This window comes from Orcinus orca, chromosome 11, assembly GCF_937001465.1.
Source record: "Orcinus orca chromosome 11, mOrcOrc1.1, whole genome shotgun sequence".
Classification (NCBI taxonomy): domain Eukaryota; kingdom Metazoa; phylum Chordata; class Mammalia; order Artiodactyla; family Delphinidae; genus Orcinus; species Orcinus orca.
Genome location: NC_064569.1, coordinates 90834281 through 90858361, shown reverse-complemented (window position 1 = coordinate 90858361; position 24081 = coordinate 90834281). Strand labels below are relative to the sequence as shown.

General features: G+C 56.4%; 1 protein-coding gene across 1 annotated transcript; it reads right to left on the bottom strand.

The window, feature by feature from the left end:
• Positions 1-4441: 4441 nt before the first annotated feature.
• MCM5 (minichromosome maintenance complex component 5) lies at positions 4442-23277 on the bottom strand. The gene is made up of 17 exons (XM_004286203.4): positions 22925-23277; positions 22495-22669; positions 20975-21101; positions 20760-20888; positions 17916-18088; positions 17044-17199; positions 14802-14968; positions 14192-14363; positions 13079-13190; positions 12305-12448; positions 11891-11956; positions 11476-11652; positions 10708-10820; positions 9075-9203; positions 7912-8054; positions 5640-5767; positions 4442-4728 (listed from the first exon to the last, which is right to left on the bottom strand). Exons 2-17 carry the CDS (start codon positions 22659-22661, stop codon positions 4627-4629), a joined length of 2205 nt encoding a protein of 734 aa, XP_004286251.3. The 5' UTR covers positions 22662-22669; positions 22925-23277; the 3' UTR covers positions 4442-4626.
• Positions 23278-24081: the final 804 nt, after the last annotated feature.

Here is a 24081-nt window from a genome sequence, read left to right as displayed (position 1 = left end):
GGGGCATGGGTTCAATCCCTGGTTGGGGAACTAAGATCCCACATGCTGCACGGCACAGCCAAAGAAAAAAAAGTCTACTTTGGCTCCTCCAGACATGAAGGTTCCATTTACATCATTTATTGTCAAATACAAAACTGACATACATACTTTTATGTTTAAATACATAAATTTGTTATGGCATCCCAAAATATAAAAACTCCTTTCATGAGCTGATAGATGGAATGCTTGTCTCTAGTATTTTTTTTAAATCCAGTATTTTTTGTGGTTTTATTTCTTAAAGAGTAGAGAATGCGTTAGGCTGCTACTCACAAGCACTTCTCCAAAATCACACATTTCAAGTGGGGACTCTGTTTATTTCCAATGCAAAAAAAGCCAAACTCACATAATCTTCACTATACTTTCCTTTATAATATGGGTCTTGAGCACATCTGCACCGTAAGACGTCTGATCCAGTGCGTGTGAACTAATAGGGGAAGATCACGTTGAGGGTTCCCACTGTGGGTATAAGTTAAGCCGTATCTGACTAAGGGCAACTGCAGCGGTGTCCGTCTCCAGACCACAGGCAGAGGGCCTCAGTCACAGACCCTCATCAGCTCTCTCCTCACTCATGCTTTTCCTCCTGAATTTTGGACTGGGGATGGGGTACAGAGTGGTTCTCTTAGTGGAAACAGAAGTTCAAAGACCCACAGAAACCGGGGATGGGTGGGGGACAAGCGTGCCAGGAGAGGCGCTCAGCCATCTGGGTAGGAAAAGGTGGAGACAGAATGCAGAAGGCAGAGGCAGAGAAAACCACAGATGCCCAGCCCTTCCTGGGATCCCCTCCTCTGTACCAGGCACAGGCCCGATGGGATATCGGTCACCTCATGCGTCCTCATAGCCACCCCAGGAGGGAAAGACTACTTGTCACCTCCTTCTTACAGATGAGAAAAGGGAGGTGAGAGATTACGGGACTTGCCCAGTGGAGGAGTCTCCAGAAGAGCTCTCCTTGGGCGAGGGGAGGAAGAGATCTGAGAGCAGTGAGGTCTCAGGAGAGGGAGCTGCCTGGGACGGACCCAACCTGGGCCAGGACCCTTCTGCTCAGACTTCACCAAGACCCTGGGCACAGTCCCGCATTGCTCCCACCCTGGATGCATCCACACAGCCTTCCTGCTCCTCCCTCCAGTCTCTGTGGAGGCTCCGTCGGCTTCCCCAAATGCCCAAGTATTCCACCTTCACAGCCCCTCTGCCTGGAAGGCTCGGGGCTCCACGACCTGTAGCTGTCCAAGTTCTCAGCATGAGCCCCACTCCCGCCCCTACCAGCCACAGCCAAGCTAGTCGCACCCCATCCGGTCCCTCAGCCCTCCGCCTGCCACAGTCGGGCCATCTGCCCCAGGGGACAGTGACTATGCCCGGGAGGTCTTGCCCCTGGACCGGCACCTCCGCCAGGCTGTGGTCCAGGAGGCTGCGTGGTGGGCAGGTTCAGAGCACAGCCGGGTCTGAATCCTGACCCCGCCCTCACTCACTGTGACCCAACCTCTCCGAGCCTCAGTTTCCCCATCTGTAACAGTAACAGCAGCCATGACTGCTGGGGGGACAAGTGCATCCCAGCTTACAAATGTGGGGTGATGGAGCTGGAAAATCACTGCTTTGCAGTCTCCATGGCTTTGGGCACCAACCCTCACTGGCTGAGACCTCCAGTGAGCATATTCCTGGGAGAAAGTTCCCTCTCCATCCCCAAGAAATGCAAACCCAACCCGGCTGCAGGGTTAAGGCTCCCACACTCCTCAAACAAAGGAACAGAAGGATGGGTCCTGCAATGAATGTGGCAAACACTCAAGTGTCTCCGGCTGAACAAGATGAAAGGTAAAGAGGAACCGGAAATGCTCTGATGCTCTCAGGAAGGTCGGCATCCAGACAAGACAACAAAGCGCTGTGTGAAAGGTTCTCCTCCAATTATCAAAGCAGAAATGGGCTTTGAACACGAGTGAGTCAGAGGAAAGCTGATTTAGCCCTTCTCATCTCTCCGTTTCCCGCAACGGTGCCGTCTGAGAGCTTGAAGCAGCTGGAAATTGTGGCACAAAAATACACTGTGATTCAGCAATGACCACACTGGGGCATCAAGTCTTCCTGTTCAACTCTTTAGGAAAATCAAATCGTCTTACTCTGGGTTTCTCATGATTGTCTTCATTTTTATATGATAGTTATTTTTAAACACTTTAATAATTTATTAGAATAAGATATTAAACATATACTGGTACATTCGTGCTTTGCTTGAGGTTTTCTATTTCCAAATGTATTTTAAATATCAAATATTTTATTTCACTGATATGTTGTTAATTTTGTGAATTCTACCTTTTTAAAAACAAAATATACTCATATTAGTATTTCAGTATTAGGCAAAATAATGACCAAAAAACTGGCACTGGGCTTCCCTGGTGGCTCAGTGGTTAAGAATCCGCCTGCCAATGCAGAGGACACAGGTTGGAGCCCTGGTCCGGGAAGATGCCACACGCAGCGGAGCAACTAAGCCCATGTGCCACAACTACTGAGCCCACGTACCACAACTACTGACCCTGTGCTCTAGAGCCCACGAGCCACAACTACTGAGCCCGAGCACCACAACAACTGAAGCCCATGCACCTAGAGCCCGTGCTCCGCAACAAGAGAAGCCACCGCAATGAGAAGCACGTGCACCTGCAACGAAGAGTAGCCCCCGCTCGCAGCAACTAAAGAAAGCCTGCACGCAGCAACGAAGACCCAACACAGCCAAAATTAAATAAATAAATATTTTAAAAAATGGGTAGATCTGAATAAACATTTTTCCAATAAGACATACAGGTGGCCAACAGGTCCATGAAAAGATGCTCAACATCAGTAATTGTCAGGAAAAAGGAAATCAGAACCATAAGGAGGTTATCACCTTACACCTGTTAGAATGGCTATTAGCAAAGACAGTAAGTGTTGGTGAGGGTGTGGAGAAAAGGGAGCTTCCCCTTGTGCACTGTTGGTATGAAGGTAAATTGGTACAGGCACTAGGGAAGAGTATGGAGGTTCCTCAGAGAATTAAAAATAGAACTACCGTATGATCCAGCAATCTACTTTTGGATATTTATCTGAAGAAAACACAAACTCAAAAACGTATCTGCACTCCCATTTTCATTGCAGCACTACCTACAATAGCCAAGGTACGGAAACAACCTAAGTGTCCATCAGTAGATGGAAAGATAAAGAAAATGTGGTGCATGTACACAACAGAATATGATTCAGCCTTAAAAAAAAAAAAAAGGAAATCCTGCAATTTGTGCCATGGATGGACCCTGAGGGCGTTGTATTAGGCACACTAAGCAAGACGCAGAAAGAGCAGTACTGCATGATCTCACTTATAATGTGGAATCTAAAACAACAACAACAACAACAAAGCCAAGCTCAGAGATAGAGAACAGGTTGACGGTTGCCAGAATCGGGAAGAGGAGGGGGCCGGAAGGTACAACACACAAGGGAAGGGGTTTAAAGGTACAAACTTCCAGGTATAAGATGTGCCATGGAGATGTAATGTACAGCACGGGGACTATTAGTTAATAATATATACTGGGTATTTGAAAGTTGCCAAGAGAATAGATCTTAAAAGATCTCATGACAACAACAATAAAACAGTGTGTAACTATGTATGGTGGCGGACGCTAACTAGACCAAAAAAAGAAAGAAAGAAATGGCAAAATTAATTACAGCATATCAAAAAGAACAAACAAACTTGGGAGTTCCCTGTTGACCTAGTGGTTAGGATTCCAGGCTTTCGCTGCTGTGGCCCGGGTTCAATCCCCGGTCAGGGAACTGATATGCTGCAAGCCGCGTGGCTAGCCAAAAAACAAAAAACCAAACTCAGGCCCAGAGAAGTCAGGAGCCTCACCCAAGGCCACACAGCTTGCAGGCGGCCCGCCAGGAGAGATCCAGGCTACTGAATTCCAGCACCCCTCTCTTACCTACTTTGCTCTAAGGCTCAGTGAGAATCCAGCTCCCTGAATCCAAATGCCATCAGTCTCCCCACAGTGCTGGTCCTTCCTGGACACTCACTACCAGTAGCTCTCTTCTCCTAAGCTCAACCCTGTGTCACCCCCATTTACAGATTAGGAAACTGAGGCGTGGCAAGTTTCGGTGAATCCAGTCTGATGCAAACCCACGGCTGTCACCCACACATTGGCTGCTGGGGAACAGCTACGGACTTTCCCAAGCACCTCCGCACACTGGATCTTGCTGAACTCTCACCAGTGCTGGCGAGATGCGGGCTGGACCCTCCCCACCGAGCAGCTGCAGAACCTGAGCACAGAGGTGAATGCCCTGCCCAGGAGCCCAAGGGGCAGATGCGGGTCAGAAACCCAGGTCTGTCAGATTCCAAAGCCTGTCCTTGCCCCGCATGAGGGCAGGATGGGGGTGACAGGCCACCCAGTGCAGAAGCCCACAGACATCCAAACACAACACGGCTTTATTATTTCAATAAACTCCAAAAGCACCTTTCCTGGATCTGCACGCTGAGGCAGAAGCCAGACGCAGCGAGGCAGGGCAGCTGGGGTCCCTCTGTCCAGAGCGCGTGGGGGGCTCAAGGAAGTGGAGGTGGGGTGACAACAGCATTCCTGCGGCGGGAGGCGCAGCTCACTTGAGGCGGTAGAGGACCTTACGCTGCATGCGATGCTGGATCTCGCCCCGCCGCAGCATGAGCTGCAGGACCTTGTGGATGGCATGCTCCGGGTATTTCTGCAGGACACGGGGTTGGATGAGGGGCGTGCCTCCCACGGAACCCCAGACACCCCTCCCTCCGGAAGCCCAGGTGTCCCGTGCTCATGGGGGACTCTCCAGCCTTCACATCCTACCTCTCTGCATCCTAAGACAAGCTCACACTTCCTGAGCGACTACCACGTGCCAGGCCCTGTTCTAAGTCTTCACATACTTGAACTCGTTCTATCCCATAACATCCTCACGCAGCTGGTACTGTGATCATCACCTTTATACAGAAGAGGAAACTGAGGCACGGAGAAGCTAAGTCACTCACTCCAAGTCACACAGCAATTAAGTAGTAGAGCTGAGACCTCAGCTGAGCCCACGTGACTCTAGAACCCAAGCTCCTGACGCCCCTAAACCCCTGTAAGCCTCCGTCTGCTCATCTCTCAAGCCGGCGTGGTATCACCTACTGCATAAAACTGCTCTGAGGATCAAGAGGAGATGACGCACATGAGGGGAGCAGAGCCCAGAACCTGGGATTGTCCCTGCGATTTCAAAGACGGTGACAAGTTGCGCACAGCTTCTAGAAGACCCATCCCTTCTCTATGGGGTCAAGAGCACTGTCCCCAGCGAGCTGGGTGGCTCATCCTCCTGGCTCTGCCCCTCCCTTTCCCCCCCACACAAAGGCCAGGCAATGAGGCGAAGGGAGAGATGGAGGGCTGGGGAAGCCTGGCAGACTCCAGCAGAACCTCAGCCACCTCTCCTCTCCCCACGTGACAGAGAAAGTCACAAGGGGAGGCACGCTGGGGACGGGCCCGGGCCGAGGAACAGCTGCCCCTTCCCCATCCTGGGCCTGTCTGCTGAGCAACAGGACGCGGTGTTAGGTGGCTGGGAACCAGGCCACAGGGAGCCCGCAGGACTCCCACCGGGACGCCGGGAAGGCCCACCTGCTTGGTGAAGTCCTGGATGATGCTGTGCTCCGACACCTGGGATCCAATGGCGAAGCGGCGCTTGAGCTGCTTCTCGATGCGGCTCAGCAGCTCCTGGTCCTCCTGGCTGGTGAAGCCCTCCACCCCTGTGGGTGTGAGGAGGGAGACGGGTGGGTGGGGACCACAGTCTGCCCACAGCGGGTAAGAGTGAGCCAGGCCCGGAAGAGAAAATGAGAGGAAGAGGAAGAGCGTGCCCGGGGACAACCAGGGCCTGACCGAGATGATCGACAGAGACCCAGGGTCAGGGATGGGGCTGACGTGTGAGAAGGATACTGCAAGCAGAGGGGACAGCAGGTGCAAAGGCCTGGAGGTGGGAAATATGCCCATCTCAATCAAAACCCGGTCAGCGGGCCAGGGACATGGCCAGAGTGGGGGCACGTCCTGTGGGCCCTGGAGGCCACGGCACAGGTTTTTCTTTGATTCTGGTGAGCAGAACAGCCACTAGAGGGCTCTGAGGAGGGCCACGAGCTGACGACAGCACCTGGCCCCCAGGCAGCTGGATAGGCAGCAGCAGGAAGACTTCCTGGAGGAATCTATCTCAGATGGAGAGCTGGAGGGGACCCAGCAGTGACCCAGAAGGGCGCGCAGGCTGCCCCGGAGACCACATCTGTGAGGCACCCCAGCAAGGAGCCCAGGCAAGCAGGCTCGTAATTTCCAACTATTGCCCCAGGATGGATCTCCCCTGCTGACCCAGGCCTGCAAAGGCCTTGGTGTTTCAGCTACAGAGAGGGTTGGGACCGTGGTGGGGGAGCCACTGAGAGGGATGTCAAGGCTCCAAGTTGAAATGAGTCTGCAAGGTAAACTCCTAACCAGCCTGCGAAGCCCAGCTCCAGTTTCGCTGCCAGGAAGGCCCTCCAGGGCAGAAGCTGAGTCATCTTCACCAAGGGGACGGGGCGATCAGACACCACCCACCTCCCTGGCTCCAGCCACACGGGCCCTTGAACACGCCGAGCCTGCTGTCCTTGGGGTCTTGCCACTCAGTCCTCGCTCTACGTGCGGTGCCCAACCCCACACTCCGGGGAGCCATGTGTCCTCACTCACGCCAGTCCCTGCTTCCTGCCACCTCCTCAGAGCCCACCCGGACCACCCGAGGATGGTCCCCAACATTCCTGACCTGCTGGGCTTCTCCCCTCCGTGCTCTTTACCCCCTGAGCTTGATCTGTTTGCCTCTTTGCTGCGTCTCCCCCGTGGAGAAGGGGGGCCTCACAAGGCGCGGACTTAGAGATCTGCTCACTCCTAGACTCCCAGCACCTAGAACAGCCCGGCAAATTCTAAGCACTAAGTACCTGCTGGGGAAGGAATGAATTCGTCCCAGGGGAGCCTGGCACAGAATCAGCGCTCCAGAGGTGCTCAGAGGCTGAGCCCGAAGCAGGCAGCAGGACTTAACGGCAGCCTGAACCCCGCTGGCCTCGGGGTCAAGAGACCTGCATTCTAGCTGGGCGAACGGTGACCTTGGGCACTGTGAAAAGGCCTCTTTGGGTGCCAGTTTTCCCATCTCTAAGAGGTGAAGGGCTAAGTGCCCAGCCTGGCTTCTGGGGGTTTTGAGGGCAGCTGTTAAGTGAAACGGAGGAAGAGCTCTGGAAGCACTCAAATGGTTACGGCTCAAAAACAGGGGTTCATGCAGACTTCCCTGGAGGTCCAGTGGTTAAGTCTCCATGTTTCCACTGCAGGGGGTACAGGTTCGATCCCTGGTCAGGGAAATTCCATATGCTGCGTGGTGCAGTCAAAAAAACAGGTGCCGGGCTTCCCTGGTGGCGCAGTGGTTGGGCGTCCGCCTGCCGGTGCAGGGGGCGTGGGTTCGTGCCCCGGTCCGGGAAGATCCCACATAACACGGAGCGGCTGCGCCCGTGAGCCATGGCCGCTGGGCCTGCGCGTCCGGAGCCTGTGCTCCGCGGCGGGAGAGGCCGCGGCGGTGAGAGGCCCGCATACCACAAAAAAAAAAAAAAAAAAAAACAACAGGTGCCAACTACCATTCTTAACGGATGATAAAATTGTGAATTATAATAATGAACTGGGTCAAAAGAATTGTGCTCCAGAGTCTGGAGAGAAGCTGTTCTTCCCATCTTGGGGGAAACTGGCTGGTGGGGGCTGGGGACAGGAGACGGGCTTACTCCCAGGAGGAAGCATGGAGAAGCAATGCAGAGAAGCAACAAGCACAGCAGGTGTCCAGCATGAGCCCTGCCCACGGAGCCCACAAGCCACCCGAGCCTGGGTCCCCGCGTCTGCTCACCTGACAGGGTGCCGGACAAGGCGGCGTCCAGCGTGGACACCTGGAAGAGCCTCAGAGCCTCCTCCACATCCGCCTCCGTGGCAAAGGGCTGCAGCTTCATCTTGCTGAGGGCCTCAGCAATGCGCACGACGGCCTCCAGCTGCCTGTGTGGGAGTGACGGGACGCCAGGGCCGACTCAGCCCATCTTCTCTCCTCATCCCACCCTGACCTCCAGGAGGTGCCTGCCCCAGGCACTAAGAGTACAGGGGTGACTGCTGGCTGTCCCCGTGATCCATCTCCCTCAGTAACAGAACCCCGACTTCTATTCTAGCAAGTGGCGCCCACCTAAAAGACATTTCCCAGACTCTCTTGCGTCTAGATGTGTCTGTGTGACTAAGATGTGGCCAGTAAGCTGTAAGTCCAAATATTTTATGGGAACTTCAGGAAGTGTCCTTAAAAGATGGACCTTTCTTTTTCTTCCTCTCCAGCCACCTGGAATGTGGAGGTGATGGCTGGAGTTCCAGCAGCCATCCTGGACGATGAGGATAAGGGTGAACCTGAAGGAGCCCAGGTTGCTGATGACTGAGGAGCCATCACATAGGTAGGACTACCTACCCTCAAATGTTTTTACAGAAGAGAAAAATAAACTCCCAATTTACTTAAGCTACTTCACGTGGGTTTTCTATTACACACAGCCAAATCCACTTCTAACTAATCAGTGCTGGAAGCAAGATTCAAACGAGGTAGGTTCAAGCTCTTAGTCACTCTACTGCATAAACTCACAAGAGTGACAAGAACTAACAGCTGAGAAAACTGTGATCCAGAAAAGGAAAGCAATTTCCCTGCAGTCACACAGTGGGCTGGAGGCTAGGACCAGGTCTCCCTGGACCCCAGGTCCCAGCCTGGACCCTCCTTCACCCTCAGGCTTCCCAGCGATGAGGGAAGCTAGACCGAATTCAGAAGAAAGGGTTCCAGATTTTCTCAACAGTAAACAAAACAAGAGATACAGATGATCAGGGAGGCCACTGTTTTCACTCCCAAAGGAGTGCTCCCTGCCCCGCAGCCCTGACCACGGCCTGCACCACGCAGTCAGCAACAGCCCCGGCCCCAGACTTGCTGGGCACAGCGCGCCTTGTAAAGCGAGGCATCTGCCCAGCCCGGCCCTGGCCTGCCCGCCTGCTCACCGCACGGTGATGGGGATGCTCGAGCGGCGGTCACTGTCCCTTTCGTGCTGACGGGCCCCGCTCCGCATGATGATGTACCGGTTCTTCAGCTTCTCTGCAGCCTCTGCCGACAGCCGAGGGCCACACTTCCTGCAGGATGGGGAGCGGCTGCCATGAGGCCAGGAAGAAATCTTGGGGTACTCACCCCATCCCCGGCCCTCTGCTGGCTTGCAGACATACGCTTTCCGGGCCCACCAGACGGTGGCCTCTCAGCGGTCCTCCCCCCAACACATTCAGGGACAAGATGCACAATGACACCCACAAGAGGCTCCCAGAGACCGCTGTCCAGGGCAGGGAGCACGCCAGGCTGGGGGTGGGGGAGGGGAGCAGCAGGGGTGTCTGCTCAGGATCTACCCCCACCACCCCGCAGCCCCCCCCCCAGCCAACTGAACTGTCACTGATTTAAGGCAAGCCTTAGCTCACCTAATCCAACCCTCATGCTGCGGATGAGGTGAGCAAGGCCAGAGGGAGGGAGGAAACTCCCCATAAGCCACGTGGGACCTGGCGTCAAGGGAGGACTAGAATCTGGGGCTCTCAGACTCACACCCAAGGGCCCAAGCCTCTGAGGACAGGGCCATGAAGAGCTCAGGCATGACAAAGACCCAGGTACCAATGGGCACCGCACTACCCATCACCCAGGAGGAAGCGGTGAGTAGGGACCCACCTGAATGCAGCACTTCACCTCCCATTAGAAAGGCACTCAAAGATCCCTCCACCCTTGGGTTTTAGTTCCAGTAAGAGACAGCTGAGGTGTGTGTCCAGAATCTTGGTACAGGGGCTAAAAGCACAGCCTTTGGAGCCAGGTACCTGGGTTCAAGTCTTGGCTCCACTACCTCCTGTCTGTGACCCTGGACAAGTTACTTAAGCTTTCTCTGCCTCAGCTTCCCCATCTGTAAAATGGACTAATACACCAACCTCATAGGTCTGGGGAGAGGGATGGTGTTCACTTATACATAAAACTCTCAGGATAACATCTGGCACAGACTAATTACTATGTGTATGACTATTGTCATTGTCATCTGTGAGAACAACAATATTTAAGGTTGCAGCTGCCATTTACTGAGTATTTACCTGGTGCAGGGCTGTGCCACTCACTCATCATTTTGTGTGATCCTTACAAAAACCCTAGGACACAACCACCCCGGGAAAGCGAGGCTCAACTGACTTGCCCAAGGTCACACAGTGGGGGCAGGAGTTACCCAGAGCCCATGTCCACAAGCCTCCCTGCACACCAGAGTCAAGGGGGTCTTCAAGACCATCTAAATTCTTTTTATTTTTTTGGCCTCACCGTGCAGCATGCAGTTTCTTAGTTCCCCGACCCGGGATTGAACCCATGCCCCCTGCATCGGGAGCGTGGAGTCTTAACCACTGGACCGCCAGAGAAGTCCAGAGACAATCTAACAATCTAAATTCTCCACCTTCACTTCGGAGATGGAGAAACTGAGGCCAAGAGCCACTGAGCAACTGTGCGGGGTCAGGAAGGAGCAGAGCTAAAATCCTCAGGGCCCGATCTCAGGCATCCTGAATGGGGCCCTCTCCCACTCCAGGGGAGCCGGGCAGCCCCACCCCTGTGGGGCCTGCATCCAGGACTCACGCGCGGCAGTAGGCAATGAACTTCTTTAGCTTGGTCAGGTCGATCTCGCCCTCCACGGCCTGGGTCTGTGTCAGCGCGCTCACGTGCAGAGTGATGACGTGTTTGGCCAGCATCTGGGAGGCAGAGGGGACACGGGGTCAGCCCACAAGCCTTCCCAAGCCAGGTCCCAACACAGAGGTGGAGCAGGCAGGGAGGGAAGAGCTGCCAGGGCTAGAAGTGGTGGAGAGGAGGAGGCCCTCGCTTTTCCTGCGGGTTGTCAGCTGGTAAGACGACATCCCAGAGATGCCAGGCTGCCAGGCCCCTCTCTGCCACCACGAGGTGCAGCTGCCTGAGAACAAGCCTCCACTAAAGGAGGCCAGGCCGAGAGGCAGAGACAGCAGCGCCCAGACGACCCAGAGACCTGACCCAGCCGAGCCTCGCACCTCCAGGCTTGTCCATTACGTAAGCGCTGGAGTTCCTTTCAGAAGCTGACTGACCGGAACTGGGGTTCTAGTACTTGCATCCAAAGGCCAACCCCCTCATTTCACACAGAAGGGACCGACACCCAGGGAATGACTGACCCCAAATCTCACGGCACATCGAGCACAGGAGAGGTAGGACCCGGGACGCCCAGTGCAGCGCTCCTGGAATCCACAACCCCGCCTCCTTGGTGGCCCACTCACGGGCCGATCTGGGGGCCAGGACTTCGGGTCAAGCCCCTTGTCTGCCCACCCTCGCCCCCCAACCCCTAGAACCGCGGGCCTGGCTGGAGTCCAGCCCCCCACGCACCATATCCCTCTCCTCGTTGTGCTCGTCCTTGACGATGAAGATCATGTCGAAACGGGACAGGATGGTGGGCATGAAGTCGATGTTGTCCTCCCCCTTCGTCTCGTCCCAGCGGCCAAACACTGAGTTGGCAGCAGCCAGGACTGAGCAGCGGGAGTTGAGGGTGGTGGTGATGCCGGCCTGACAGGGAAGCGTGGGGGGAAGCAGAGGACAGGGAGATGGGAACGCGGGGTCACAGCCCTCTCAGGTGCGCACACCCATGCCTGCACGCACACACGCACACACACAGGATTCCAGGACCACTGCTGCGGCCAACAGAGGTCGGGCCGCTCAGGGCAGCCTGAGGACGGGGCCAGAACCCGGGCCCTCCCAGCACCCCGGAACAGCTCTGCCGGGCTGGACCAGGGAGGATGCTCACCTTGGCGATGGAGATTGTCTGCTGTTCCATGGCCTCATGGATGGCCACGCGGTCGTCTTCTCGCATCTGTGTAGGAGATAGAAACGTCCACTAGACCCAGGTGAGGGGCCAGGGCACGGTGGCAGCAGGAAACCCTACAGGAGCTACCATTCCCAAGTCCCGACCCTGTGCCAGGCTGATGGCAGGAACCGGGTCACCTCTAGTCACGGGGACAGTGTGTGGGCTTGGCTCTCCTCTCCCCACTCTCAGGTGCGGAAACTGAGGCTCGGAGAGGTGCAGCTACTTCCCGATAGTACCGGGAGGTCTCCACATCACAGGTGGTTTCTGCCGTCCAAGCACAGAAGGCCACACCCCCAGCCCGCGGCCAGCAGGCACCACCACCACTGAGCCACCACCTCACCCTGCCAGGCTCACCTTGTCAAACTCATCGATACAGACGACCCCACCATCGGCCAGGACCATGGCTCCCCCCTCCATGATGAAGTTCCGGGACGAGGGGTCCCTCATCACCGAGGCTGTCAGGCCAGCCGCGCTGCTGCCTTTCCCGGACGTGTACACCTGGGGGAGGGAGGCGGGAGGGTCAGGGCCCATCATGGCTCCATGCTGACCCAGTAAGTAAAGGGGCCCCAGGAGCTAGGGCTCAACCAAGGTCACACATCACAGCTGGCTGCAGAGCACAGACAATCTCAGTGTTCCTCCTCTGATGGGGGGACCGCCCCAGCCCCAGCCTGGCGGCTCTCCCACAGGGGAGCATTCACATCCATCACTCACCTGAACCCCACGACTGTCCCATGAAGCAGCCCCTGGGGGCCCAGCTCACGGAGGAGCAAACTGAGGCCGAGAGGAGAGCAGTGACAGTGTTCCAGGGGGCCTCGGGGCTGGGTCGACTCCTGACTCCCAGGAAAGGCATCCCCACCCTGAGTCCCTTGTCATCTATTGCTATCGACGTTAAGACTTAGCGGATGGATAAACTGAGACTCAGAGAGATTGGGTGACTTGCTCAAGGCCCACAGCCAATTACCAGCCAGGCTGAGACCAAACAAACCCCATCGAGTCCAGCACTCCGCCTGCTGCCCCAAACCTACACATGCCGTCGGCCCCCTTCCTCCTCTATCCTCTGCGGCCCCGCCCGCAGCCTTCCTCTCCGCGGCGCAGCTAAGGCGGACAGAGGTCACCCTGGGCACTCACCCCGATGGGAGAGCACTTCTCCACAAACTTCAGCAGCTGGGACTTGGCCGTCCCCGGGTCCCCCAGCATCAGCAGGTTGATGTCTCCTCGGCGAGTGAGGCCGTCGGGGAGCCTGGGGGAAGGCGGGCAGGCGGGCCAGGTGAGCAAGGCGAGAAACCCAGGGCTGGTTGGTCACAGTGGTCTGGCTGGCGGCCCCCCCGACCTGTCATGAGCCTCAGAGCAGGCAGGGAGGCAGGGGCTCTGGCCTGAGAGCCACGTTCATAGCGAGCTGTGTCCCCTAGTCTCATCCGTGGTAACTTGCTTCCAAGGGAGGGGAGGTTCAGAGGAAACGGCACTTAGAGCTGGGCTTGGGCACACACAGTCAGCATCTGATAAACACCCCCCAACCCAGCTGGAAAGAAGGAAAGAGAGGGAGCCACCAGCGGGCCGCACGCAGTACTGTGGAGGGGACACCGCGAGGGCAGGCTCCTGGCCCCAGCGCACGTGGCTGTGAGCAAGTCCCTTTAGCTCTCTATGCCTCAACTTCCTCATCTGTGAAATGGGCTCGATTGTAGCTTTCTCACAGGGCTAATCTGGGGACTGACTGGGTTGGAAACACATAAAAGCACTCAGAAGAATGTCTGGCACGTGGTAAGAACTCGGTAACTGGTAGCTGCTAACATTATTACTTCCTCTACCTCTACTATTTTATCTTAAAAGGACGGGACGTCCCCTAAGAGGCTTTCACCCGTCTTATTCATGTGGAGACTTGGGTTCAGAGAAGTGGTGTCTCTTGCCCAAGGTCGCAAGGTAAATAAGCAGCCCTGAGAGATGTCACCCCGGTCTCAGACTCCAAGCCCGAGCTCTCCCCGGCACCGGCCAGGCCCCTCACACCGCCAAGGCCCCGGCCTAGCCAGGGCCGGGCAACCGCTCCGGAGGAAGGGTGTGGGCCAGCCCCCAGCCGGCTGGCAGCCAGCCTGGGAGGCGGGGAGGGTGCCTGAGAGGGGCAGGCGGGGCTGAGGGTCCTGGGCAAATAAATGAAAAGGGCATTCATGTCCTGACCACCTGGCAGCTGCCCTCCTGCGAGCAAGTCACTAATTCCCCTCCCCGGACCTGGGGGGCCTGGACACCCACCTCTTTCGGGAACCCCCGAAGAGCAGGCAGGCGATGGCCTTCTTCATGTCTGTGCCCCCGAAGATGGAGGGGGCGATGCTCTTGGAGACGACCTCGTAGACGCTGGGGAGGGCAGCCAGGCGCCGGAACTCCTCCTCCTCCTGCGGGGTCACGGCCCCAGCAAAGCTGCGGCCTGGGCGGGCAGAGCAGGGGCCTGCGTGAGCGCCCTGAGGGAGAACGTGCTGCCTGCGGCCCACCGCCCTGGGCCGGCCCAGGGCCTCCCAGAGCAGGGCCCTCAGAGCCAGGCAGCACAAGCGTCAGTCTGAGCGAAGACAGAACCCCAGGTCTCTGCACCAGGCGTGGGCCTGTGTGTTCCAGGGTCCAGTGAGCAAGCGGAAGAGTGTGGAGGGCGGGGGGGTGACCTGAGGAGGACCAGGTGACAGGGGCCCTCAGGGACATCTTCCATCTTGCCGACGGGGGTGACACAGCGTCTCTGGTGAGAACAGCACCACTCACCCGGCTGCCGTGGGGGACAGAGCGCAGGGGCAAAGGTGGACACGGGGAGACCAGGACGAGGCCCACCGACAGCCCAAGGGAGGGACGACGGGGGTTCGGCCCAAAGCACACTCACTGGAGCCATCTGTGTCCACCTGGATGCCCAGGACCCGAATGTAGGCGCTCCGGATGCCCACGCCCACCCTGTCGCGGCCCCTGCTGGTGGTCAGGCCAAACTTCTTGATGGAGTAGATGCCCATGATGGTGACCCTGTTCCCAGGGACGACCTTGTCACACAGGTACCTGAGAAGAGGATGGGGAGGAAGAAGGTGAGAGGCTGGTGGGGGCAGGGAGCCCCCGGCTCCCCCGACCCCGTCACACTCGCCATCCATCCACCTCGCCATCTCTACACGAGGCCCCAGCACCGTGGGCTCCAGTCCCCGCACCGCCCAGGGCCCTCTCCCTCCCACCACAACCCAGCCCATGCTTGGACGGCCCAGCTGCTGGGAGGAAGACAGGCCTTGGCCTGACCCCTCCACGGGCCTCAGGAGCTCATCCATTATGCTGGTTGGAGTTGGGGGGGCGCCCACCCCAGCCCCTCAGGTGCCCCGCCTCCATCTCATCTGCTGTCAGACGCACTGCAGGACCCCCCCCGGCCATCTCGGGGGAAGCCCCCCTCCTCACGCCCTCCCAGCCTCCCTGCAAGGGCCGCGCGCCGCTTCTGCCTCTTTCACGGCTCCACGAGCTCAGCCAAGTCATTCTGCCTCTGGATTTTCATTTCCTCTTTTAAAAAAAAAAGGTGTTGAGGGACTTTCCTGGTGCTCCGGTGGTTAAGAATCCGCCTTCCAACGCAGGGGACACGGGTTTGATCCCTGGTCGGGGAACTAAGATCCCACATGCCGCAGGGCAACTAAGCCTGCGCGCCACAACCAGACAGAAGCCTGAGCGCCACAACAAAAGATACCACATGTCGCAACAAAGATCCCACGTTGCCGCAACTGAGACCCAGCACAGCTAAATAAGCAAATAAATACTTTAAAATACATATATATATACATATGTGTGTGTATATATATATGTAGAGAAAGAAAGAGAGAGAAACAGGGAAGTCTCTGAGCCCCTCCAGCCTGTGCAGCACAGAAAGGACACTGGGGCATGTATCCGTACTCTGCTGCTTAGAAGCTGTGTCACCTCTCTGAGCCTGGGAGGGGATGATAAAGTGATCTGACCTGCTGGGTTACGGTGGGATCAAGTGAGGTACGAGACTCAAAAGTGCTTTATCCACTAGAGTCATATCCTCTAAAGGACCCTCACTGTCTTTGTTAACGTTCTATGACTCCCCTCTTCCCAGACCCCACTTCCTCAGCTTTGAATAATCTAATCATAGACCATTTCAATAATCTAATAAATACCGAATATTTAATCTGTATTAAGGAATTGTGCTAGAGACACAGTGTAGAGAACAAATGTATGGACACCAAGTGGGGGAAAAGGGGGGTGGGATGAATTGGGAGATTGGGATTGACATATACACACTAATATGTATAAAACAGGTAACGAATGAGAACCTGCTGTATAGCACAGGGAACTCCACTTCTCTATACAGTAGAAACTAACACAACATTGTAAAACAACTATATCTCGACCAAAAAAAAAAAAAAGAAAGAAAGAAAGAAAAAGGAACCGTGCTACACACTCAACATGCATTTTCCAATTTAAATCTCCCAGCAGCCTGATGAGGTTAAGGCCTGTCACTGTCCCCATTCTCCTGGTAAGGAGCCCATGTAACTTGCCCAAGAGCCTGACCTCTACACCTTCCACAGCCACTAAGGAAGCTAATGACCTACGGAGCCCCTCCTCCAAGAAACGTGCAGCACAGACCATCTGCACGTGATGTCGGGGTGCAGGAGCCCAGCTGAAGAAGCCCAGTCCACAACTCCACACCTTCCTCCCAGGTCACCAGGAGGGGACCGGGCTGGCCCAGTACCCTCTCCCCCTTTCCAATCACCCAGCAACATCCAAGGAAGAATCTTAACAGAAAGCCTGGGGTGGGCGTCAGGCTGGAAAGAGGCTCCCCCAGCTACTGGCTGTCCAGCTCTGGGCCTCCCAGTTCTAAGAGGGCTGCGGAGACTCTGCAGGAAGAACGCAGGCTGGCAGCCCAGCCCCTCCACTCACTGAGCCGGTCACACATCCTCGTCTGCAAAGAGGGGTGGACCCACCCCTGCAGATTATGGGGAGACGAGATGAGAGGAAGCATGGGGGCGGCACCAGGCACAGAGCAAGTGTCCTGTAACCAGCCACCCTCCCCCGCACCCCACTGCGCTCAGCCAGCCACTCGCGGCACCCAACTCAGGGGCACGGCCAGGGAGCCCGCTCACCTGTCGCAGTAGAGCTGCATGTGTCTGGGCATCTCGCCGTGGGGCACCGCATCCGGCAGCTCCTGCAGCTTCAGGGTCTGGAAGTCCACGCACTTGCACTTGTCCGGCATGATGAAGTATGGATCCAGCGGGCACTTGGGGCGCCCGGCCTGATCCCTGTCGGTGGGGAGGAGAAGGGTCACCAGAGCTGCCCCCAGAGCCCCAAGGCCAGCAACAAGCTAGGGGTCTCCGGGACCCTGGGAGAAGGCCCTAAAGGAGGGCAGCTCAGCGGGGGATACCCACAGGGCTAGGAGTGGGGAGACCTGCACACAAACGGTATTCAAAGCCCGAGACAGGCAAGGGGATTAAGTATAGAGAAAAGAAAGGTGGCTGAGGCCTGAGGTCAGGAAGCTGAGGGGAACCAGCAGCCAGAGAGGGCAGGGGCCCTTGCGATCAGGGGTCAGCAATGGTTTTCTGTAAGGAGCCAGAGACAAACATTTTCAGTTTTGTGGGCCACGAGGCCACACACTCTGCCTCCGAAGCGCAAATGCAGCCGCAGGCAATGTGTAAACGAAGGAGCCTGGCATGTTCCTGGGCCTTCCCTCCAGACCTGCCCCAGCGAGCCAAGGTTTGCTGTAGAAGACTCCCGGTGGACTCCCAACCCTGGCTCCCGGCACAGGTTGTCTGGGCGCCCTGGAGGGACAGAACTCCCCACTGCAGAGGGACGCCACCGCCCCAGGGCATCAGGTCTGCCCCAGGCCCACAGGGCACACTGCTGCCCCAGCCCCTCCCTGCTGCAGGTGGTGCAGGCCGGGTCCTCCTCCTTCACATCTCCACTGAGATGTCACCCTGTCACCCCCACCGTGCCACAGGGCCATGCAGAGCCCACTCACGTGTTGCACTTCCTGGGCAGGGCGTAGCCCTCCAGGCCGGGGCGCATGGCGACGTTGGTGAGGGTGTTGCGGCAGCTGCGGCACTGGACGGAGATGCGGGTGGCCTTAGCACGGACCCCAGAGGCGGCAATGATGATGCCGGGGATCTTCACCAGGTGTGACATCGTGTCCGACTGCAACAGAGCCACGGGGAGGGTGGCTGGTTAAAGGGAGCCGGGAACACCTGAGATCACGTAAGAGAATCTTTTTCTAATGTGTACTGAAGTATTCAGGGATACAGGACCATGTCTGTAACTTACTTTAGAATACTTTAGCAGGGGGCTTCTCTGGTGGCGCAGTGGTTAGGAATCCGCCTGCCAACGCAGGGGACGCGGGTTCGAGCCCTGGTCCGGGAAGATCCCACATGCCGTGGAGCAACTAAGTCCTGTGGCGCCACAACTACTGAAGCCCACGTGCCACAACTACTGAGCCCACGTGCCACAACTACTGAAGCCCACGCGCCTAGAGCCCATGCTCTGCAACGAGAAGCCCGCGCACGGCAACGAAGAGTAGCCCCCGCTCACCACAACTAGAGAAAGCCCGCACACAGTGACGAAGACCCAGCACAGCCAAAAATAAATAAGTACATAAATAAATTTATTTAAAAAATAAATAAAATAAAATACTTTAGCAGAAAAAAGAAGAAAGCAAATAAGGCAAAATGTTAACAGCCATTAAATCCAAGCAAAGGTAGATGGGGTTCATTACACTATTCTCACTACTTTTGTCTGCGTGATATTTTTTTTTATAATAAAAAGCAAAAAATAAGAAAAGCTCCTTTCAACATCATCTCTTCTTCCCCCTCCCAGGAACTTTTCTGGGACAGACAGGCAGGCTACAGGTTCGTGCTGAGGCCCCTCAAAGCCCAGAAGGTGGGGAGGGAAGGGGAAAGGTTCGGGAAGGAGGCTGCCCCCCCAAGAAGTGAGACCAGAGGCATGTGTTGCTGCCACGGCCCGGGGACCCCAGACCTGCTGAACCCTCCCCCCCCACGCAGGGCTTGTCTTCTGGAAAACTATCTACAAGCTGCAGGAAGCCTAGCCCTCCAGAACCCCAGGGTTGGAAAAGACTGAGGCTGCCTCAGCCCATAAGCCACCCCGACAAGCGATCCTTCTAGAGAGGACCCCTCCTCTACCACTGGACACCCGTCACCCAAGGCAGGCCAGTCACTGGGTTTTCCAGTGGGTCTGAGAATAGGAAGCTTGTCCCATGTGGCGCTGAGCTTTGCTTCTCTGAGGAAACAGCTGCCTCGCAAAACAAGTCCAATACCGCCTCCGCAGACAGGCAAATGCGTGATGCTTGGGTGAGTTCCACACACGGTCCCAGGTCCCCTCCCCGGTGCTGGGCACATAAGACGAAGCCAACACGCTCCACAGCCTCAAGAGCCCACAGCCCAGCCCTGCTTCTGGAACAGAACTGCCATTGTGCTAATCAAGGAGGATTTGGCAGGGACCCCAGCCAAGCTGCAGGACACGGGGATTCCAGCAAAGACCAGGGCGTGGCCTTCTGGTGAGTAACACAGAGGTGACACTACCTGGCTGGGCCCACAGTTCAAAGGCACAGCTACACGCATCCTTTCATTTGCTTCTCACGACAACCTCGTGACAGAAGAACCAACGTCAGGCTCTCACTTCCTCCTCAGGAAGCTCTCCTGTCCCACCCCTGCCTGTTGTATCAATTCTTTCACACAGCAGCCCAAGGGAACCTTTGAAGATAGAATCGGCCCATCCTCCTACCAAACCTTCAACTCAAGCTGCTTTCCACAGCAGCCAAGGCCCTGGCCATCTGGCCTCTCTACCCACTCCCTCCCTTCCTCTCCTCCCACTCTCACTCCCTGAGGTCCAGCCACACTGGCTTCTTTCTGTCCCTTGAAACCTGCTGCTGTCCCCACCCCAGTACCTTTGCACCTGCTTCTCCAGGAGCCTGGAACGCTCCTCCCTCAGGCTGTCACAGGGCTGCGTATCCCTCAGGTTTTCGCACCAACATCACTTCCTCAGAGGGGCCTTCTCCGACCACCTCCCGGACCCCCGGCCACTGTCACATTGCCTGTTTCCTTTGCTTCGTGACTGGTATCACAGGACCTGAAATCAGCTCACTGCTCCTTGTCTGTTTCTCCCACTGTAAGCTCCATGGAACCAAGGCCTGTCTGTCTACAGTGAGGGTCCCCCAGCACCCGGCGAGGGGCAGTCACTCGATAAGTGCTCGTTGAATAAAACCAAAACAGACTGGATGGCAGACTGGCTCTGCCAAACTCTCCCTCGGCCTCATCACTCTCCAGCCATGCTGGCTGTCCTTCCCTCGGCCTGGCACACACCCTGCCCCCCTTGCCTCGCAGGCTTTGTACCAGCTGTGCCCTCCCTGCCCCCCCGAACATTCTCTCCCAGCTGTTTGCGTGCTGCCTGTTCTCACCCTCAGATCTCCACTCAGACGTGCCCTCCTCAAAGCAGCCTTCTTGATGTTTTCCAGAGGGGCCCCCACGTTTTCTCATCGCCCTCCTGGTTTCTCCCATTGCTCTTACGGTCATCTACAGTGACCATGGGTGATGTTCACCGGCTTATCCAGTCTCCCCGGGGACAGCAGCTTGTCCTGAGTTCACCACTGTTTCTCCAGGACCCAACTCACGCCTTGCCCACAGGAAGAACTCAGCAAACATTTGCCCAATGAGCTAAGTTTTCAGGGGCGCAAAGAGGCTCAGAAAGGTCGAGTGAGCTGCTCAGGGTCACACAGCTGGCACCCAGGTCTCTCTCCAAAGCCCCTCCTCACATGCAGCCGCCACCGCCACCCTTCAACTGGCCTGAGTGGACCCACCTTCAGGCTACGGATGCTGGACGGGCTGGCATCCGACTTGAGCATGACTTGGATGTCCTGGAGCACCTCATCGCCAGCAGGCCGGGGCCGGGTCACCTCATCGGCCACCTCCTTAGCAGCCTCCTCCAGCTGGAGAGGAGGAGGGGGGCAGGCTGTGAGTGACCAGAGCAGGGCCAGCCCTGGGGGTTCAGGGGGGGCGGGGAGGTCCCACTCACCAGCTGCAAATGCTCAGCTGGCTGCTTGTACAAGTAGTCGGCCAGGTCCTCGTCGAAGCTGGCAAGGTCCTCCATCTCCACCTCGATCCAGTACTCCCCCAGGTTATAATGTCGCTTGAGTTCATCCCTGGGGTGGGGGTGGGGAAGGAGAAGAGGAGACAACGCTGGCTGAGGTGCGCCCGCACCCCGAGTCTCCCACACCACTGCCCCGCCACCCCGCTTCCCAAACACATCTAGTTCCAGGCGGTTCTGTTATTTAACCCTGCAGAGGTCCCCCCACTGCTGAAAGGCATCCTCCAGAGAAAGCTCCACGGAAGGGGTCCAAGCAGTAATCAAAGGACAGTTCAGCGCTCACAGACAGGGTTCTGTGCACAGGTGTCTGGAAGACTCTCACTGCAAACCAGTCCTTTCAGTGGACTCCTCGGAGCCTTTAATCCTCTCTCAGATACTAACAAGGCACACGGCTAGAACCTGGAGATTGAAGGCAGCAGAAACCATGCCTGTCTTGTCAACCACCAGACTCTTTTTACAGAGCATCCTATGGGACTATTATCCCAAAAACATATTTGGGGGCCACTGACCTCCTCGGCCTCACCCCTGTCTACCTCATGTCCGGAGCCGCATATAACAACCAGCCTGGCCCCGAGAGCCCCTTGCTGTAACACGCCACCCCATACCCTGCCCCTGCGTGCAACTGCTCCTATCTGAAATGCCTTCCATGCTCGACACTCTCCTCTCAGCTCAAGGTCACCTCGGCTCCCCTGGAAGCCTCCCTAACTCCCCTTGTACATTCCTCCTTTGAGGTAATTATCACTTTGTAATTTATTTGTAGCTCCCTATGCCTCATTCCCACTGACTTAGAAGCTCCTTGAAAGCAAGTAGTATGAATCTTTTCATCTTTGCATCTCAGAGTCCAGCACATAGATGGTCAATGTCGGCTGATGCATGAATAAATGGAGGCAGGAGTAGCTGTGCCGTTTTACTGATGAAGAAACTGAGGCCCAGAGAGACCGTCACTTGGAAGTCACTTAGTTAATAATCAATCAGGCCCAAGCCTGGACCTGCAAACTCACGTTCTCTGCATTTTAACAGCCTATGAGGATCTGGTGCGACGGCACCAATGTACAATGACCAGGAACAAGGGCCTTGCCCAGCTCGTTCAGTGCTGCAGCCCAGCACCTGGAACAGTGCCTGGCATGCAGCAGGTGCTCAGTCAATAGGAGGTGACTGAGTGGAATGAAGAATGAATGAATGAGTGAAGTAAAACATAACTACCATCTTCACCTTTTGCACCCACTGAGAACTTGGTTTACAAGATATCGCAGACGTTACACGAAAGGACAGTAACAAATAAATGAACAGGAACAAATCCTGGACGAAGAACCCAGGTGAGTCACTCAATCGTTAACTTTAGATGTGAAACGTACAAAACCATACGCCACGGGGGTGCGGGGCCCCAAGTGAGTGGACGAAACACCGCTGGGACCGCACCTCCCCTCCTGCACCGTTCCGGCCCGCACCTGTACTTGAAGGTGAAGCCCGTGCGGTCCGTGCCCACTCGGTACTGCCGCAGGAACTCCTTGAAGCGCCTCTGCAGCTGCGACTTGCGGGCCTGCCCCTCATCGGCCGCGTTGTCGCCCCCGAAGCTGTCGCTGTAGAAAACGCCGGGGTCGTCGAAGCCCGACATGACTGCACCTGGCGCGGGGACAAGGAGCTGGAGCAGATTCGTGGTGGGGGGGGGGGTTATGGGGCCGCGCGGCGTCCCCTCCGACACCTGGGTCCTAGGCTCCGAATGCGGGACGGGCGTGAGCCCGGTTCCGCCTCCCGGACCCCTACCCCAGTTCTCCCAGGAGAAACCCCTGCCCAGACCTACTGCGCCCCAAATGCAGATGCCTGTCGACCCCTGGGCCCGGCTCCGCGGTGCCCACTCCCCAGCCCCAGTGGCCTCACCTCTCCCTGCCCGCGCTCCCTGGAACCAAAGAGACAAGAGCCCCGACGGTCCGCCGCCGCCTTTCGCGGGAAAAACCAGACGCAGCGTTTGGACGCCGCGGCCGCTGCGCCCTCATTGGTTCGCCGGGACCCCGCGGCCAGCGATTGGACCGTGCTGCGCCCGCGAGTCCCGCCCCCCACGAGCGGGCCGCCGGAGAGGATTGGCGGCAGGGCGCATGACGTCAGGCCTCCGGGCCTCCTTCCGGGCTCCATTTTGTGTTCTGGACAATTTGGCGCGAAACTGACCCGGAAGTAGCGGCGGGGCGGGGCGCAAAGATGGCGGAGGGGCGGGCCGAGGGCCGGCGCGGGCGTGCGAGGGCTTTTCTGTGTACTCTTCTTAAACCTTTTTCAAAGTCTCAGGAGGAAACGACCCCTTTCAGAGCTATAGGTCCCTGAGAAGTACCCCTTGCCGGGTGTGAGCCTGCTTCCCCCTAGCGGCTGGAGGGGGCGCTGCCTGCCTGCGCTCCCAGCTCTCACCCTAAACACGCTTCCAAAAGTGAGGGATTAATCATTCAGAAGCCACCTCTGGTCTCGTTAGCGCCCCTAGGACGAAACTCAAACTTGGGACTCGAGGGATGTTTCCTTAGACCCAATTGGTGATTTTTTTTTTTTTTAGTTGTATAAGAGTTTTCATTACCTGGCAATGCTTAAAATTTGTGAAAATTCATGACCAGGTTCCCAGCCTAACTTTAAAAACGGGAAGGTCTGGCAAAACTTGACGGATTCTCAAGCGGCAGTAAGGACTGCATAATCTCCCCTCCCTTCTTTTCCATTCTCACTGGCAACATGAACTATTTTTTCTAATGTTTATTATTTATTTGGTTGCACTGGGTCTTAGTTGCGGCAGCCTGGCTCCTTAGCTGCAGCACGTGGGCTCCTTAGTTGTGGCATGCAAACTCAGTTGCTGCATACATGTGGGATCTAGTTCACTGACCAGGGATTGAATCCGGGCCCCCTGCACTGGGAGCGCAGAGTCTTAACCACTGTGCCGCCAGGAAGTCCCGCAACCTGAACTATTGGAAAGAACTTTTTATTCCATAGGCTACATTGGCACATACTTACGGGGAGTGTTTAAAATATGAGTCTGTTTATAGGGTTTCAAAATTAGATCAAACGAA

What these genes read in the sequence shown, in the direction of transcription:
- MCM5 (XM_004286203.4), bottom strand. Translation starts at nt 22,661, where the DNA reads ATGTCGGGCTTCGACGACCCCGGCGTTTTCTACAGCGACAGCTTCGGG. An exon ending in AGAAGTGCTCTCCCATCGGG is followed by an intron (nt 12,449 to 13,078) that starts GTGAGTGCCCAG and finishes TCCCTCCCCCAG; the next exon opens with GTGTACACGTCCGGGAAAGG. An exon ending in GTATCGATGAGTTTGACAAG is followed by an intron (nt 11,957 to 12,304) that starts GTGAGCCTGGCA and finishes TCTCCTACACAG; the next exon opens with ATGCGAGAAGACGACCGCGT.